The sequence below is a fragment of the Barbus barbus genome (assembly GCF_936440315.1).
Source record: "Barbus barbus genome assembly, chromosome: 43".
In the NCBI taxonomy this organism is placed as follows: domain Eukaryota; kingdom Metazoa; phylum Chordata; class Actinopteri; order Cypriniformes; family Cyprinidae; genus Barbus; species Barbus barbus.
Window position 1 is genome coordinate 2,886,480 of NC_136721.1, and position 20,665 is coordinate 2,907,144.

Consider the following 20,665-nt stretch of genomic DNA (forward strand, 5'->3'; position numbering starts at 1 on the left):
TTCTATGTATAAACTGTTTATGTCATAAAATATGTTTTCGCAGTTTGTGTTGTCCCTTGTCAGTGCAAAATTATCACAAATTGAAAAGGATTCATGCCAATATTGTCCAAAACCCCACTTTTCTAGGGCCTTTCCAAACTTTTGGAGGGCAGTGTAGCTGTCACTGCATTAAGTGTCGGGTATGGTCATTGTGCAGGCTGACCTAGGGTGTCATAAGTGTAAATATGTCTTGGCCTTTTCTCCCTAGTAGACTTCCTCACTACAGCTTCAGCCTCCATACACCTTGATACTACTTGATTCCTCCTTTCTTTGTATTTGATTAGATTCTTCCCTCACATGCACTCGTTTAGTGGGATTGTCAGCCCCTTTTTCCATCCAGCCGACTGCAATCCTCGACCAGTAATTTACTGGTATGGTACTGGTACTTACCTCATATGAGTCTGTCAAGTCACTGTCTCCAATGTTCTCTTTGTTGGATGTCTGTCTCACTGTCTTTCTTTGTATTTCAGGTTGTGGCAGATAAAACATTAAAAAGAAGGGTTACAATCAGGCAAGAGGTAGGACCCGTGTAAATATCGGAGCAGCTTTCTAGCAGTGGAGAGAACTCAAGGAGCAGGAAGGGCTTGAATAGGATGCCAAGGTTGCATTGTTTCTTCTTGATAGGTGAGTAACGTTGATTTTGCTTTGTTTCACATAACTTATCCGTGTTGGCTTTTGCTTGAATATGCTTGTGTCATCTTCGCTTTTTTCCGTGATCGGCGTTGCCATGGTTGTGTTCGTATGTGTGGATGTGGAGATTTCAAAATTATGATTCCCCCCTGTATATAAATGCATATTATACTATTACTGTATATAAATTGCAGGCATCAGGGAGCCACTATTCTTGGCATTGAAACTGCTTTTGAATGCACAATTGCTTTTTAGTTTCACTTTCACTTTCGAGATTTGCGATCACACATACTCTGTTTATAGTATGGAGTGGTACTTACCACACATTTTACAAGATTATATTGTTAGTGGTGCTCAGGATCTGCAAATCATTTGCCATCATCCTCAGTCATCTCTCCTTACTCTGTTTATGTGGTAAGTGAAATTTTATGTACTGTAATGTAACAGGCAACCATTAGCAATTTTTATTTGTTTTCCATGCCATTCTGAATATGGATTCACGCTTTGGGCACCCCCCCCCCCCCCCCTCCCTCCCTCTCAACTCATTATCTCTAATGAGGTCACGCCACACCAAGGTGTCTAGATCGTGGGATAAACCATATTTATCTCGATTCTTCAGCCCCACTGTCGCAAACTATTACGACATCACAGGGCTGAATGAGAAGGGATATAAGGGCGATGACAGCGATGGAGCAGACACTCGCGACTCTGTCTTCAGCATTGTCCCTGAAGGCCCCGAAGCTTCCCACCAGGCCAGTAAGATTGACATCCCACCTTTTTGGAAAGCTTATACGGCAGCAGGTCAGGCCGGTGCATGTCTGCACACTATTGCTGTGCTTCAGGCGTACCAGGCCAACCTGCTGAAGGACCTGGACGAGAAGGAGGAAGATGAATCCAAAGTAGTTGTGGAACTGCGTCAGGCCACAGACCTCTCACTCCGGGCCACCAAGGAAATGGCCAGAGCTATTGGCCGTTCAATGGCAGCACTGGTGGCCATGGAGGGGCACCTGTGGTTGAACCTGTCTGAAATGCAATATTAGGACAGGTTCTTCCTGCTGGATGCCCTGCTCTCGCCCTCTGACCTCTACACAAACACAGTAAACACTGTCGTCGAGAAGTTTCAGGAGGCGAGGAAGCAGGCGGCGGCATTCCGGCGCTTCCTCACTGGCCGCTTCCAGGTCAAAGCGTCGCAACCCCCACCCCCCTGCAGAAAGAGCAGGGGTCAGGGTGACACTCTCGGTAGGGGTCTTCCAACAGAAAACGGATCTGCGGACTGTTATTCTGTCCAAGAAGGCCTCGGCCAAATGGTCCTGGAGAGGAGAGGAACACACCTGGGGTAACCAGAGCTGGGGTTATGGCTGAACGCCAAGAAAAGTGTGCTTTCTCCACTACAGAAGACCACTTATCTGTGTGTTGTGTGAGATTCAATGACGATGCAGGCACATCTGTCTCCTGCTCATATCAAAGTGATTATCACAGCTGTGAGAGGAGTGAGAGAAGGCCAGTCACTCAATCAAACAGTCTCAGAAACTGTTGGGTCTGATGGAAACTGCGTCCAACGTGATACCTTTTGGCCTGCGTGATACCATTTGGCCTTTTGACCTAAGGGGACATCATGTGCATATGTGATGTCTTGGCGCACCAGATGAGGTTGTTGAGACCATACTCCAGTCCAGAGCTCCGGCCACGAGGAAACTGTTTGCCTTGAAGTGGGAACTTTTCACTTCTTGGTGCAGACAGCGACTGCAAAACCCAGTCACCTGCCCGGTTGTTACAGTTCTGGAGTTTCTGCAGGAGTGCTTCTCCGCAGGGTTATCTCCCTCCACTCTGAAGGTTTATGAGGTGGCAACAGCTGCTCACCACATCCTTCAGGGTGGTCAGTCATTTGGGAAGACACCTGTTCATTACTCGTTTCCTCCGTGGCACCCGGAGGCTGAGGCCAGTACAGTGCACCAAAGGTGCCCTCATTGGACCTGGCGGTGGTTCTGGAGGGGTTGTGCAATGCCCCCTTCAAACCCTTTGAGGAGGTTCCTGACAAGTCCCTCACACTGAAGACAGTCTTCCTCCTCGCTATATCCTTCCTTAACCCCCTGGGGTCGAAGCCCGCACTGGTGTGGTATGTCTCATATTTTCTTTATGACCTCGAAAAGAACTAAAAATACTCTGTCAGTTTTGATTGTACGGATAAGAATAAGGTAAAAGTGTCTACTTTTATTTCTGAATAGTCATAATAACAACAAAACAATGTGCTTTTGGAAAATAAAGAAAATAAACAGGGTGCGTTCTCTGCCCTGTCGGTCTCTGTCACCTCTCTTCATAAGCACATAAATAAAACAACATGAATCTCAGCGAATACTTGCCTCAAAGACATGAGAAATATATATACAGAAAGCTTGAAATGTCTTCTTTTAAATGAAGCAAGTCATGTCCAAAACAAATATTCTCTGTTAAAGTAATCCATATGAAACCAACGCGATGTCCAGTTTTCCCCGTCTCAACACATTATATCTAATGGGGTCACACCCACGAGCCGATCGCGCTTTTCAGATTCTAAACATCCACGTGAGACATGTGCGCATGTAAACACCCACATCATCTGTAAATAAATGTGAAGAGTTCATCCCTGCTACTTTTAGTTTCTGGAATAAGACACACTGAGAGAAATAACCCAGAATTTACCTCTGAAGAAGAAGAAGAACACAATGCGATGCATCGCGCAGCTGGATCTAATGGAGGACATCACTCTGATGAGTAGCCTAAGATTACTTGCATCTGTAGTTATTGTGTTAGAAATTTCCCAAACTATAATTCTGACTACATGTATGAAATCAAGTGAAACATTTTGAAATATGTGTAATTTTCATTGTCAAAATGTCTCACAACACCAGGATATATGTTTAATGTTTTATAACATTTAAAACCAAAAAATATAAACGTAGTGTGAGTGTTAACACTATGAATGAATGTTTTGCACAAAGGTGTGTTACTGTTCAAGTCTCATTGTTCAGATCAGCATGTTCAATCATGTGACTTTGACCTTCACTGTGTATATTTTTATTACGAGTGAACAGGATAATTTTCACATCATTTTGTAGCAAAAACTAGTCAACCACATCCAGTTCTCAAAAGTCTTTTGAACAAATATTCTGTGGGTGTTTTATGGCTTTATTTCTGTGACTTAAAAAATATATATTTTGCACTAACCACGCATAAACATTGTTTTCTCAAAAACACAAACATGTACTTTCATGCTGCTCACATATTATTGTAGCCCAGTTTGTGCTGAATACAGTGTTATCAGACTTTAGGCATTCATATTTTTTAAGATACTGAAAAAACACAAATGTCAGGACATGTCAAAACTTCTCCAGGGCCCCAAAACCCCCTCAGACCCCAGAGGGATACAAGGATAGGGGATCTTCGGTCACTCGCAGTATTGTGCCTGGAATTTTCCCCAGGCATGGTTAAGGCGTTCCTTTACCCGAGACCTGGGTATGTCCCTGAAGTGCCTACATCTACACCAGGGCCCATAGTACTTCAGCCCTTCTGTCTTTCTCCCTTCCAGGACGCAGGCCAAGAAAAGCTGAAACTGCTCTGTCCAGTGCGAGCACAGGACACTTACTTTCACAGAGCTGCCCCGTGGCGTAAGGCAGATCAGCTGTTCATTTGCTGCGGTTCGTCTAAGAAAGGGGTTCCGGCGACCAAGCAGACTATGAGCAGTTGGGTGGTCCAGACCATCTCACTGGCCTATGAGTCCTCTGGCCTCCCATCACCTATGGGGGACAGAGTGCACTCGACCCGGAGTATTGCAGTCTCCAAGGCCTTGAAGGGCTTGGCCCTAAAGGACATTTGTGCTGCGGCAGGCTGCTCCTCTCTGCACACATTTGTCTGCTTTTTCAACCAAGACCTGACATCTAACCCAGGGTCCCAAGTTCTCTAATCTTGATGTACTCACCAGACTCACACCGGACAGGGACTTTCTTGTATGGCGCAGTGGGTATTCTCATTCCAAAAGTGTTTAGACGCAGCTCAAGTTCCTGAAGGGGAACTAGACACTGCGTCTCCCTGCATCCCTGCAGGCGCTCGCTTCATCAGAAGCTAACATGTGCGTGTGCCGGATGCACCATTATGCATCCTGGTTGCTCACGTCACCCCGCTCGTGACATCTCGCTTCTCTATTGGACTGATTCCACACATTGTTCAGTATGTGGTCTCTCAGGGATGTTCCCAAAGTGTTTTGACGCAGCGTCTTGTTCCCCTCAGGAAACCATGGTTACATATGTAACCTCAGACATTTCATGGCTCATTTGTCTCAACTGGTTCTGTATAGCTTATTGGTTCTACCTTAGGTTTCCCAGGATTTTTTTTAAAATTGTTTCCTCTGTTTACTTCCTCTTTCTTTAGATGCCTTGGTTTTTGAGGATATCCTATTTAGTTTCCATGGCTACTGATTATGTTCGGTATCAGTTTCTTGCTTGGTTGTTGCTTTTCCCATTTATATACTTCCCTTTGTTTGTATCTTGAGTTTGATGGTTATTGTCTCTGATGTTATTTGTATCCCTGCCTGCTTTACCATGACAAAAGGACCCTGGGAAAATAGATCTGATCCTGTTTCATTTCCCCCATAAATGTGGTAAAATAAGGATCTCTAAAAGTGTCATAAGAGCATACACTGAGAATTGTGCTGCTTGAAAATGAGAATTTGATGACTTGCAGTTATTTAAAATGCTATAACCATTGTTCATGGCACAATGACTATGTGCAAACATTTTCACTCTCAGTGAAGCCTCAGATAATCTGTGAACTAATGGATAAAATGTTCTTTTAAATACGATCACATTTTTATAGTTCCGCATAAGACTTTTGACAGATTATTAAATAGGAGTTGCTGACTTTTAATAAACTTGTGCTGCCGCTTGTGCTGTCTGCTGTACTTGATGTATGGCAAGATAAAAACATCTGACAAATTGTCTGATGAAATCATACATTCTTTAAGGACATAAATGTTTAACTTCAGCATGTTTCTTTTTTTATATAAATTACATTACAGATGTTATGTTCATCTGTAAAAACGTCTGTTAAAACACTAAAGTTGATGCTCTTCCACTTTAAAATGAAGAGATAACATGGTTGTGTAATCAATAGGAGATAAGGGCAGTGTTAATTGTTTGAATTATATATATAGTTGTCTGTGTTTGTGTGTAGATAGATAGGTATATATAGTTTTTTTTGGCAAAAAATATACTTCACCTTTAAAGACAGAGCAGCTGTCCGAGATTGTAAATATGTGCAGCCTGAATTAGGTTTCTGAGGTCCATTCAGTATTCTATTTGCTCACACTGTGAGTGTCACAAAGAAAATGTTAATGTATGTGTGATATTTGTGGAGTGTCCAGATGGAAACCATGCAAAGGAGAGGACCAAGGTCATAGGAACACACACACACACACACACACACACACACACACACACAGAGACAGCTAATGTGACAAGACAACAGCAATGACAAAGAAAAGAAAGGACTGGATATTTATTAAACGTAAAGAACAGCAAATCAGGACACATAAAGATAGAAAACAACACTAGAATACTGTTATTAGCTCCACAAACAAACTTTCACAACAAAAATAAGAGCAAAACATCTTGAAGTCAAGATTTAACAGAAATAACATTTCTGACAGTCTTTCTTAGAGCTACACAGTGGCAGGGAGGGCCGTGGGTCAAATAACCAAACAAACATTTTAGATTTAACAAAATTAGCTCCAATTATTCCATACTAGCTGGCCATACATTAAGACACTGCAAATATTAAAGTCCATACATTTTATATACCTCACATAAATCTTAAGCCAAGTACATAACCTCACAATTATATGTAATTACCCAGGGTTCACTGAAGAAACTTGGGTTTCAGTTGTGTTTGACAACAGTTCCACTTGAAATCTATTGCAACATGCATGTTACAGAGTAAGTCAAGTTCATTAGGAGCTTGATAAAGTAAAATGGATATCTTTCTTCTCAGTATATAATATGCAATGCTTATTGTTTGGTCTCAAACCCAGAACCAACCAACAGAATAAGCTGCAGAACGTCCTAGCTAGGCTGACCAAACACGTAAGCAAGAGGGTTGTAAGGGCAGCAAAGTGCACAAGAAACCTTACAACCATATTTTACATAAATTTGTAAATGCATTCTTGCGTTATATTTGATGATAACCTAATACTCAAAGGGGGTGCTATCTTTAAATGTGCCTTAAACCAAACAGGATATTATTCAGTTAGCTATTTAAAAAAAAAAAAGAGCTGAAGACAGTTTACATTAAAGCCCACTATCTAGCGCCTCTTGTGGCAATGTTGAGAATAGGACAGATACTAGCATTGTATTATGGATTGCATTGCACTGATATGCATCACACTTGCACAACTAGAAGTGATCATGTTTACATATTTGTGTAGAGTTTTGAACAGTTTAATTAAGATGTGGCAGAACAACAACCTTTCTTTACAACAACTGCAAACATTTAAATAAAAAATGCAAAAAACATTGTTTCTTAAATCGACCCATCTGTCATGATACGTGCAGTGAAATGAAGCGAGAACTCAAGTGCAGGGAAATGGTGGTTTAATTATAAAAGAAACAAAAACACAACATAAATTCCCCCGAGGGGAAAAACAGGCAGACTAAGCAATACAACGATCAGGATCTAGAAACACACAGGACTTACTGCACATCACATTAGACAACGTGGCCGAACAGGACTGCAAACACCAGGATCATTTAAAGGAGACAAACAAGGAGGAACCAGGTGTACACACTGAGACAATTAGGGAATAACAAGGAGGGCGGGGTCAAACAATCAACCGGGGAACACATGGAACAATCACAACACAACCCCATGTGCTCAGACAAGACAGTGACATCTGGTGGCCAACCAGGGCACACCCACAGGATACGTGACACTACCCCCCAACAAAGGAGCAGCTCCCAGATGCTCCATCTGCAACACTAAGACGACACAAAAACATGAAAAATGAAAATACAAAATGTCAAGAAGGGAGGTGGGCAAGAGACGGATCAGGGGGAGGGATGGTGGGCCAGGCCCGTGCAGAGGCAGGGGGCCCGCAGACCAAGGCAGAGCAGGAGACCAGAACAGATCCGGAGGGACGGACCAGGGGGTTTCCGGCCCAACAGGAACCCCAGCGCACGGCCAGGGTGGGGCCGGAGGGACAAGCCAGGCAGTGAGTTTACGAACGGCCTCTGTGGCCGTGACAGGGCAGACAGTCAGTTCAGAAACGGCCTCTGTGGCCGTGACAGGGCAGACAGTGAGCTCAGGAACGGCCTCTGGCAGGGTAGGGAGCTCGAGTGGAGCCTGCAGGGCGAGAAGTTCGGGTAGAGCCGGCAAGGCGAGGAGCTCGTGTGGCGCCGGCAGGGCAAGGCGCTCGGGTGGCGCCGGCAGGGCAAGGAGTCTGGGTGGCGCCGGCAGGGCAAGGCGCTTGGGTGGCGCCGGCAGGCCGAGGAGTCTGGGTGGCGCCGGCAGGGCGAGGAGCTTGGGTGGCGCCGGCAGGGCGAGGAGCTTGGGTGGCGCCGGCAGGGCGAGGAGCTTGGGTGGCGCCGGCAGGGCGAGGAGCTTGGGTGGCGCCGGCAGGGCGAGGAGCTTGGGTGGCGCCGGCAGGGCGAGGAGCTTGGGTGGCTCTGGCACGACCTCCTGGCCAGCAGTGAGCTCCTGGGTAGCCTCCTGGCCTTGTGGGACGGAGAAGGCCTTCCTCCGCCTCTTCCTCCGTCTCCGGGAGCGGGGCGCCGCTGCGGCATCTTCGGCCACCACTAGGGGATTGAGAGCGGGCACCGCCGCCTCGGGAGCGCTGTGAGCGGGCACCGCCGCCTCGGGAGCGCTGTGAGCGGGCACGGCCGCCTCGGGAGCGCTGTGAGCGGGCACGGCCGCCTCGGGAGCGCTGTGAGCGGGCACGGCCGCCTCGGGAGCGCTGTGAGCGGGCACGGCCGCCTCGGGAGCGCTGTGAGCGGGCACGGCCGCCTCGGGAGCGCTGTGAGCGGGCACCGCCGCCTCGGGAGCGTTGTGAGCGGGCACCGCCGCCTCGGGAGCGCTGTGAGCGGGCACCGCCGCCTTGGGAGCGCTGTGAGTGGGCACCGCCGCTTGGAGATGCGCCAAAAACTCCACAAACTCCCCAAAAGTCAAGCGGCCCAGCCCCCTCATCCACTCCTCATCGAGTGGCTCCTCCAGGGCCAGGTTAAAAAAGTCCTTGAGAGCCGCATCGTTGTAGCCCAAACCCTCTGCTGCCTCACAGAACGTCAGGGCAAATCTCCTCACGTCAGTGCCCCTCTGACGGAGGGATCGCAGCGTCCTGACCTGGAGGATCCGTGAGTAGCGAGGGTTCCTCACGTTAGCGGCTGGAGGATGGTGTGGATCCATTCCCCGCTGAGTTCTCAGTGTCGGCCACGTTCTGTCATGATACGTGCAGTGAAATGAAGCGAGAACTCAAGTGCAGGGAAATGGTGGTTTAATTATAAAAGAAACAAAAACACAACATAAATTCCCCCGAGGGGAAAAACAGGCAGACTAAGCAATACAACGATCAGGATCTAGAAACACACAGGACTTACTGCACATCACATTAGACAACGTGGCCGAACAGGACTGCAAACACCAGGATCATTTAAAGGAGACAAACAAGGAGGAACCAGGTGTACACACTGAGACAATTAGGGAATAACAAGGAGGGCGGGGTCAAACAATCAACCGGGGAACACATGGAACAATCACAACACAACCCCATGTGCTCAGACAAGACAGTGACATCTGGTGGCCAACCAGGGCACACCCACAGGATACGTGACACCATCACAAAAGCTCCCTTGATATTTTTGTGCAAGAAACTCAATATCGAAGTAAACGACACACATATGTATGTATGTTTATATGTATGTATATAAATACATCCACCATTATGCATTATCCATTTTTCTTTAAAGGTCATTTGGCACAACTTATAATTTGGCTATAATCATGTTGCATGGCCGAGGCAGTCACATAGTCGTAAACATAGCAGTTTGTTTTGAGGCAGGCAGCTTCATCAATTCACTTGTTCTCCAGCACAGACGAATTTTGACTTTCTTTTCTGCACTGACAGTTACGGTATGACTTTTATTGCAAACATATATCCATGATGCACATCTTAGTAACTATGAGACAGTAGAAGACTGTTTATCTCAAAAATGCACTGATAGAGAGGACATCGAATCGGTATGCCAGAGAAAGCAGTTTTCTGCATTCAAGGTGACTAAAATTACAAGTCAAAAAGTGGTGCCCTAACAATATTTAGTGGGATTTCAGTCATTCCCTATGACACAGCCTACTGTATGTCACCTATGTCCTTGTTCTATCAACCTTTTGGTATTGAATCACAGTGTAATACGACATAAAATATCTAGCATGTGTAGCATGAGTACAACAAGAATGAAGTGACGAACCACCAAGAGGGACAAAATTGATGTCATCCAAAAAAAAAACACTGTCCTTAGAAGATAATGTTCATCTTATACTATTACAATAATGGAAGCCTGAAATGTGTACCTACTGTATGATGTCCTTGAGCTTTCCTACTGCAGTTTCTCATACCATAACAAGAATAAGGCATTTTGTAAAGAACAAATCGCATATGAAACCCAGACAATTGTGAAAAGAAACAGAAAACTCAATACGATTACGTTTACCAGCTCCACTAACCACAAGGTTGTGTCAGATGCTTTGGGACATGCAGAAAATTGCTGGATTCATTTTTTTTAATACAGTATATACAGAGAGCCTGGCAGATTGTACATCAGATTGTACATTAAACATTTAGAGAATTGCACACAAGGTCGTATATCTAGCAAAGCTAGTGTTAGTAGCCAAGATGCTAACCATTCAATGTGATCCAGAAATTTTAGATCTGAAAAACACACAAGGGGGGACTTCAAATGTAATCAAGCTTTAAAGCAATAGTTTAAGCAGCAACATTTTGGATAGTTTTCATCAGCGATAACTTTACCAATTTCTACAGTGCATTTTACTGTCACCGTCTTGAACATTAAAATTTCACTGATACTATCCTTCATTTGCACGTGAAAAGCCAGATGTCGCACAAATTAGACAAGAATGCCGACAAAGTTTACAGAAGTAATGCTTATGGTAATCAACACGACTACGTTTCCCAAGTATCCTATTTCAAGTGGGCTGACAACATCTACAAAACTTTACAACTTTTACTTGTTCTTACATTTGAGTAAACTATTATGCCACTACCCTGATAGCACACGTAGAATACATCATGGAGACGTTATTTAATGTGCAGATTTTCACCTGGAAGATCTATTTTTTTTCAGTTTGCTCATCTGTCATACATCTTTAGACATTTACACATGTCCTCAAAGCAACTGTATATAACGTATATACAGTTGATTTAAGATGTTTATGATTTAGAATCTGGCTTTATAGAAGATGTTTAGCAGATGTTAGATGTTTTCCAAATGAACAACTCTTTAAGACGTCTTAAGATATGTACGTGTGCCATCTGGGTTAGCTATAGCCGATGTTGTTTTTGCACATTTGTACTGATGCTATAAGGGTTATACTGTGTACTGTAAAAAACATAGATCGTGTATGCTATCAGATATGTAGCTAGCATACATAGATTTAAATTCCTATATAAATATACTTCTTACATGTGGTTTTATTTATGATTTGTTCTATTTGTGTCAACAATCAATACCAACATCAGTTGATCTAGCCCTACTATAGCTCAGATGAGATGTAAGGAGCCTATGGATATGCACTCCAGATACTGTATATGGCTATTTGAAGGGCCATTATGAGATACAAAAACATAAAGCCTCCTTCAGAAAGATAACACAACTGCATACTTGGTGATGTAACTAATGGGTAGATTGTCATGCATTCATTTATTTTTAACACATCCTAATGTATGAGAAAAACAATCTTATTATTTTTTAGAATATTAAAATAAACATGAGTTCTATCTATTCATTCACTAATAAATCCACAGATTAAAACGTAAAAAATGTAATATCTTGTGTCTGAAGCTACTGATCAACAGCCACGTTACATTATAATTTTTTTTATAAATATGCAATCGCTAGGATTCATTTCTCCATACTTAGGTTACTTTTCTTTATAACTCTTTACACAGTGAGCACAACAGCAGTCTGTGGGCTCAAACGTGGATCATTTTTTCATTGCTTTGGTGCAAAATACAATACTAAAAAACTGTAAACGTGGACATTGTGTTTTTACAATGAGTGACAAAGTGTGTTGGTTGGATGACAACCTTTGAAAGAGTTATGGAAAAATTAAATTATTTGAGACATGCATGATGCATTTTAGTTTTACTGCATTTTGGATGTGAAATTTGCTTATGTAACAGGCGGAAAGCTGGTTATGAGACTTGTGTGAAGAGTGTAGAAAAAGTGACCTAAGTATTGAGAATTCAGTCCTAGCAATTGTAAAAAAAAAGTTAATGTACACTGTTCATGAAATGAATTGAAGAAAATGGCAAAGGTAATGTTTTTTTGCTTAATATAGCTTGCTGTCACATAAGTACATACTTTACGCAACTTTTTAGTTTATCTACAAAAATGTCTCTTTTTAAATTCATATGTAAACCTGGCACTTTCTAAGTGAATGCAAAAAGATTGTTTTTCTAAAACGAGATGCATAATAAAATTTAACACACTATGAGAAAGAAATAAAATCATAAGGGAACAATGGAGATAACAGCACATAAATATGCACTCTTCCATGTTGAGTGCATGTTCTCATATTATCTTAAATATATGCTTAAACTAAAAACTACAACTACATTTTGCATGAAAGTTTCCAGACAGGAACTATGAAACTATGAAATTGGCGTGCAATTGCCAAAATATCATTATTAATAAAAAATAGTGCATTCACAAACATGAATACTGTGTTGTTCAAAACACACACACAAAAAAAAAAATCAATGATCTACCAAAACCACCAACACTTCAGCGTGAGGTAATGGAAATGCATGTTCCTCCTGTGTGGCACTGGCCCAAATCTAAATCTGGTCTTTATATTCTTCACAGCTGAAATGTTTCATAGCATTTCAGATCCTCAGATGAGGGTCTGATCCTCACTGTTTATATTGGCCTCAAACAACGAATCGTTGTCTGGCCCAGTGCCTTACAGTCGGCCGTCAGCACTAAATCAACTCGCATGCAGGACAGCTCTGCGTTTAATACCATCCTGTGAGAGTTCAATCAACACTGACGTTTTCTTTAGGCAGGCGTAAGCTTGAAGACAATGTCAGCATGTGCCAAACTATTCATCTCTACAGCGAGTGATTAAAAAGGCACACAGTTTCTTTATTTTGGAGCCTGCTCAGGCTGTTTAAACAATAAGAGTCACTGGACGAAAGATGCACTGATAGACCCATGGGGATGTAAACACATATCTAGATGACACTACTGATATAATAAAGAGTCAAGAACAGACAGTTAGTAATGATGCACCTACGGACATCGCTGCTGAAAGGCTACAGGTTCTCGCCAATGGCGACTGAAAGCCAATGGTGACTGATTTTTTTCTTCTAATGAAACACAGTGTGTGGAGTGGATTTAGTGGGTAAATAATGGACGTCCGTACAAGACCAGCAATACTGTCATACTTTACTCATGCAACACATGGCACATACAAATTTGAAAAAAACAACAACAAACAAACAAAAAAACTATTGTGTATCTACATGGTTGCTTAAAAAATGAAAACGAACACAGTAGCAGTAGCATCATGTTGCTGATTAAGACTGGACTGGCAGTTTGTTTATTTGTTATCGGTTTCCATGTTCATTTCTGTGGGCTGGATCGGTTGATGGTCGGCTTTCTGTTGACGTAAGTGGCCCAGTAACCCAGGTTGAAGATGAAGAAGAGCACTGGAAAGATAATACGAGAGATCTTGTCCACTTTGCTGACGCGATTGTATGACTTTCTTCCCTCTGGCACATATTCACCATCCATTTTGGGCAGCCGGATCTCTCGGACCGGCTGGGATGGGGTGGAGGTGGATGTAGAGCTCTTGGAGACGGTTGTCAATCCGGGATCTTTGGCTACGCTCATGCTGTAGGTGGTTCCCACAATGTTGAAAGTGTTGTTGGTCTTCTTGGAGAAGGAAGCCGACTCTCGCCTCTGTGGAAGAGTCAAAAGGAAAAATTAGAGCAATAATAAAAAAAACAAAAAAAAATAATCTTGAGCAAAAGTGAAACATTCATTTTACTAATGGACTCTCTAGTAAATCCCTGTTTTCCCTTACTGACAAATATTTTGAGTAATGTATGCACCATTTATCTACTTAAATATATATTTTTTCTTTATAGAAGTGGGAAATACATTCAGTGTAAGAAAAAAAAACCTATGTATTCATGATAACGTATCTAATCTTAAAGGTAAGTTCAGTTTATTCATTGTGCTGATGTCATATTTAATGTAATGACAGCTTGGCAAACAAATTCATCTGCAATACTGTATAAACAAAAATATTACGATATTAAGTGAGAATATAGCATGCACAACAGATAATGCACTAAGAATAATTTATAATACCACTTGCATAGTTTTAGCACTCATTTTACTCAAATAATTATATAATCAGGTGCACTGGTACAAACATGTCCACTAAATTTGTGCTAAATGTATTTAACACATTGCATTTCCCATATTTAATTTGGAAGATACAGCAGATTATTATAATTTCAGTGCATTTCGGCACAAATTAGGACGTGTTCATCCATATACGTCCAAATATCTGAGTACTGTTATGACTAAAGGCTGATGCTTTTGACAAGTGCTTTGATTAAATGTCCAAGGCGGGAATGTGGGAAACATCTCAGGGACTTCCTCAGCCCCGAAACAAAAGATCAGGGATTTTGCAAAAAACAAAGGAAAATAGCTTCAAGCAGTCTGCATCAACGGTATACATTAATGCATAAATTAGAACAAAGAGATTCTTAAAGCCATCGCAAAGGCTTGTTACATGCAAAACAGTCAAAGCTTTACATTGCACCATGACAGAAGGTGGCCACGGGCTATTGAGAACATTTTGTAGTGTGAAGGGCAAATTCACTAAACACTTCTCTTTTTTTGTGTGATATTAAGCATTGTGTTCATAAAGCATCCACACAGTTTAACCAGGTGCTTTCTGCACTGATGTAGCATTACACCATAGTTTTGATGTACTGTATATAATAACTATATAAAGCAGTTAGTTTCAGTCCTTTATTCTGATACCCCGTCAAAAAAAGTCTTCTTACATGGGAGATCAGATATTTTCTCATGCTGAGAGATAAGCAGTATATATGTGAGAAAATAGCATACGTGCTGTTAAAAAATAAAAGAGATGAACAGCTCATATTCTCTGTTTTTATTTGAGCTCCATAAGATGAGGCACATTACACCGGAACATTCTCTTGCCATTTACTGTCACTCTTTTTTAGCAGATGGATAGCATTTAATGAATGTAATTCAAAAAGTAGCATACAGATACATACATTTTTTGGTTGTAATATTTGTATTGTGCGGTTAACCGTTTTATATAAGCAATAAGATACTCGAGGCTGTATTGTAAATAAGTCACAGTTGAAGGAGTTGCAGTCACAATAAGGAAAATAAGCCCTGGAAACATACAGTATACAGTTCTGTATAATTTATAAGCTGTTTTCCTCAAAGCGACCAAAAAATGTGCCCACAAGGTCAAAATTGATTGGTATTACTATCCAATATTAAATTTGGGTTTCCATGTTTTATGTGTACTTCCCGTAGGTGTAATGGTTTTTATACTGTACAATATGTATTTTCGATCCCCTTACCCTAAACCTACCCTGCACACAAAACTTTCTGCAATTTTAGATAAAAAACCAAACAAAAACAAACAAACAAAAAAAAGCTGTAGCTTCCAGGTCTCTATAGGAATATCTAACCAGGCTTCATTCTTGAGTCACAATCATAGGAGGAATGGCACAGCAGGAAACATTGTATGCCAGTAAACAAACAGAGCCTCTGTTGGCTTACACGATAAGAAACACAGAAGCTGTCCAGTGTGGTCTAACCACAACAATCCTTTATTACATGCATGTTCTATATACACATTGCATATGATGTTGCTGTTATTTTGTATTTCAAAATTCTTCTAAAGGAATAATTCACCCACAACAATGTTTTTAACTAAGACTCATGTCATTTTAAATCTGTATGACTGTCTTTCTTCAGTGGCACACAAAAGGATAAATTTAGCAGAATATCACTCTTTTCCAGACACTAAGGTTGAATGATATTGGGAACTGTCAAGTTCTTAAAATAAAAGTATCATATAAGAACGTTTGGTTATTTTGGGTAAACTAAAGTCAAAAGTGGCTTGATAAGAATCACACAATTAGCTGATTCATGGCTTGTTTCAAAGATTTTCACTTCCTTTATAAGTAGTAGAAAATTAGAATCTTCAAAAGTGGCATTAGGCTACACACTGAGGATTTTGCTGCACATAGAATTTGATATAATGCTATCAGACGCTGTAATCCTTACTCATTACGTAGTAACTATGTGCAAACATTTTCACTTTTAGTTAGACCTCTTATCAACTGTTCAGAAAATAGGCTGATATGGCTCAGTGGATAACAGGAGTGTAATCCTCTGTGATCATCTATGATTTAATATGCAGAGTCAGCTTTACAGGACAGGAGTGATTTGATGAAGTGGGCTATCAAAATATGCTTATTTGACAGTTATAAGAATACACTAGATTAAAGTGGTGCTTACCAGCACAAAACTCACCGCCACAGTCCTACGTGGTTATGAAGGTATTTTTGAAAGATTTCTTAAGTGGTTAATAATGTATTCTGGGTGTTTACTAATAAGCCACTGTTTAGTGTTAAACTGTTCTATATGTATCAATATATGTATAAATATTGGTGCACGTGGCTGAGGACAAGGCTTTTTACTGTGTAACCAATAAATATCTATATACAATACTACATACTGTTCAATGATACTCTTTTACATGTAAAGTCTCCTCTAAATCAGGTTTTCAAACTTTTGCAAGTTGCTTCGGACCTTTTTTTTTTTTAAAGAAAGGCTGTGTACAATAATATAGAATTAATTATAATGATTAAATAATTAATTTCTCTGCATCCCTAAGTTAACCTAAGTAACTGCTTGGTCTGCTAGCATGTAAAAGAATAGAAACAATATGAATCCATCTCCCATCTCTCATAATCCATCTCTTATATGCATCCCACTACATTTACAGGTACATCTAAAAAAAAAAATTGAATATCGTGAAAAAGTTCATTTTTCAAGTAAAACTTTCATATATTTTACATTCATTACATGTAAAGTAAAACATTTCAAAAGTTTTTTTGTTTTGTTTTATTTTGATGATTAGAGCTTACAGTTCATGAAAGTCAAAAATCAGTATCTCAGAATATTAGAATATTTACGTTTGAGTTTCAATTAATGACCATCCCTACAGTATAAATTCCGGGTATCTCTTGTTCTTTGAAACAACAATAATGGAGAAGACTGATGACTTGGCAATGATCCAGAAGACGAACATTGACGCCCTCCAGAAAGAGGGTAAGTCACAGAGGGTCATTACTGAAAGGGGTGGATGTTCACAGAGTGCTGTATCAAAGCATATTAAATGCAAAGTTGACTGGAAGGAAGAATTTGGATAGGAAAAGGTGCACAAGCAACAGGGATGACTGCACGCTTGAGAATACTGTCAAGCAAAGCTGATTCAAACACTTGGGAAAACTTCACAAGGAGTGGACTGAAGCTGGAGTCAGTGCATCAAGAGTCACCACGCTCAGACATCCTCAGGAAAAGGGCTACCAAGCCACTTCTGAACCAGAGACAACGTCAGAAGCATCTTACATGGACTGTGGAGAAAAAGAACTGGACTGTTGCTCATTGGTCCAAAGTCCTCTTTTCAGATGAAAGTAAATTTTGCATTTCATTTGGAAATCAAGGTCCCAGAGTCTGGAGGAAGAGTGGAGAGGCACAGAATCCATGTTGCTTGAAGTCCAGTGTGAAGTTTCAACAGTCAGTGATGATTTGGGCAGCCATGTCATCTGCTGGTGTTGGTCCACTGTGTTTTCTGAAGTCCACAGTCAATGCAGCCGTCTACCAGGAGATTTTAGAGCACTTCATGCTTCCTTCTGCTGACAAGCTTTATGGAGATGCTGATTTTATTTTCCAGCAGGACTTGGCACCTGCCCACACTGCCAAAGGTACCAAAAGCTGGTTCAGTGACTATGGTGTTACTGTGCTTGATTGGCCAGTAAACTCGGCTGACCTGAACGGTATTGTCAAGAGGAAGATGAGAGACACCAGACCCAACAATGCAGATGACCTGAAGGCCGCTATCAAAGCAACCTGGGCTTCCATTACACCTGAGAAGTGCCACAGGCTGATCACCTCCATGCCACGCCGCACTGATGCAGTAATTCATGCAAAAGGAGGCCCAACCAACTATTGAGTGCATAGAAATGAACATACTTTTCAGAAGCCTGACATTTCTGTTTAAAATATCCTTTTTTTATTGATCTTATGTAATATTCTAAAGTTCTGAGACACTGAATTTTGGGTTTTCATTATCTGTAAGCCATAATAATCAAAATTTCAAGAAATACAGGCTTGAAATATTTCACTCTATGTGTAATGAATCTATATAATATATGGGTTTCACTTTCTGAAATGAGTGACAAAAAATATTGACCTTTTTCACAATATTCAATTTTTTTTTAGATGTACCTGTATGTCTGAAACTTGCATAACTTTCACAGAGTATTGAGTAGATCAATGATAGAAATCCTCTTCATTAACCCAAGACAATAGAATCAGTTTGAATTTGAATGCCTCCCCTCCCTTTCGAAATTCACTCCCTGCACTCAATCCCCTTGTGTACCGCCATTGCCGGCCCTGGTTACTAAACGTGCTTGTGTATTGACCACCCCAGAGTGTAAATATTCATCTTCGTTGCACATAGTGTCACAAGTTTTTACCAGGAATGACAAGCCAGTAAAAAAAAGCAAATAAATTAATGTAGAAACTATGATGCATTGTGCTACAAGAAGAGCACAGGAACTACTGACGCCAACAAAAACAGAAAATGCTCAGCTCAGAGTTCTGCACTGGGAGATGCCAGGCTGTTGGCCCTGTTTTCTGATACCAATATCTGTGCTAGGGATCTCACAGTAGGGACTGCTGCATGCTGCTTCCCAATCACAGGCCATCGATCCCTGCTACTACACCAGCACCTGAGTTTCAAAATCACAGTCTCGGCTTATGTCAGCATTAGTAAAGGATCCCAACTACAAGCCCATCATGACCCACACTGATACAACTGTTACTTTTAGCTTAGGTCTCATTTGCATTGAGTATTGGCAAGATAAGCTCCCAGAGCTCACAGAGAAAATACTTAGAAGAGAATTAGTATGTGATCGACAAAGTACAGAGCGAGAGAAAGAGCGAGCAAGAGAGATGATTCTCTGAATTGTAAACATGCCTCGAAGCTTTAAAAAGAAAGATTTAATTGAAAGTAAATTATGCACTCTACTGCATGAAATAGCAAACAAAGTACATGTAGAAAAAACAAGATCAATTTTAGTAATTCAACCTAATCACTTATGAAGTTCAGGCGATAACTGAAATTAAGAGCATAAAATAACGGAGGGATATAACAAACAAAATTACCAAAGTAACTGCGTTTTTGTTAATTGCTTTGGTGCATGGTTTCAACAAGTGGATTTCGCAAAACAGTTTGTACAAACAGCAACCCACAATGGATTGCCTGCAAAAGCCTGTAACTTGCTCAAAATCCTTAGATCATTTCTCAAAAGTAAGTAATTTATCAGTGAATGTATCAGTGCCATCAGAATGACAAATCCTCGTGTCATTGTTCACAAACAAGATGTTTATCTTGTCAATAGTGTACTCTGTCAGTATTCCCTAATGTAAACTATGGCTACAGTTTTGATGACAGTTACAGAAAATGCACATCTGTACTTTTTCTGTATCCCATATTTCAATTTCAACAGTGCACAAAACTGTATCAATTGCAAGAGATTGAACAGGATTCACATTTACTGTTGGTCTGTTAACAAATTATAATCAAGATTCTCCTGAGAGCAATTCATCAAATGACAACTGCTAAAACTATTTTGCTTTTAATGACTTATGCAATGCGCTAGCTTAGATTTTAATTTTTTTTTTTAATATAACATAGAACCCATCACAATTTATTCAAAAGAATTACAAATTACTTTCATAACTTAACTAGATGATGTGGAGGTTTAAGTTGCAGTTTTGATCATTTCAGTTGTGCAAAATGTTCCAAAGTGACTATAAATTGTAACTGAATAAATAATAAAAAATGCAATTAAATATCAACATAGATAAAAATGTATTTTTTTGTAAAAAAAAATTCAATATCCGGTAATAAAAGTATAAAAATTAAATTTATTGGCACATACAATAATAAATACTGAAGATGACAATAAAACATTGAGAAAAAAGGAAAGTGTTTTTGTCATTATGTGAGCCTACTAATCAGATTTTTTTGCTTTATCCCTGATAGTCAATCATGGAAATGTGGTTGGGAATTACTGCTCTGAAAATGAAATATGCCTTTTTCAGATTAATAGTTAAGAGCCAATACTGACCAATACAGCATCAACATTCTGAGACTGCGTGTCCTAAACATGAAATTCAGGACTGGGCACAAACCGTGGTCCTTTTTTGGCACCAGAAAATACCAGCTGTACAATCTGGATTCCTTCGGGAAAGGAGACACTTCCTCTGTGGCTCCTTTCTCCAACAAAGAATTCCTGCCTCATCAGAGAAATGACAATGGCTGCTGCATTTCCATAACCTAATGCAAAAGTGACAAAAGTGAGGGTGAGTATTACATTAAA

General features: G+C 40.8%; 1 protein-coding gene across 1 annotated transcript in view; it reads right to left on the bottom strand.

Annotated features, from left to right (window-relative positions):
* Positions 1-10,448: 10,448 nt before the first annotated feature.
* The window catches only part of LOC306862548 (gamma-aminobutyric acid receptor subunit alpha-3-like), a 158,285-nt gene continuing 148,068 nt past the window's right edge, over positions 10,449-20,665 (bottom strand). The window contains exon 10 of the mRNA XM_079405404.1: positions 10,449-13,886. Within this exon, the coding sequence (XP_079261530.1) occupies positions 13,548-13,886 (339 nt within the window). The 3' untranslated portion in view covers positions 10,449-13,547. The remainder of the gene's footprint in view (positions 13,887-20,665) is intronic.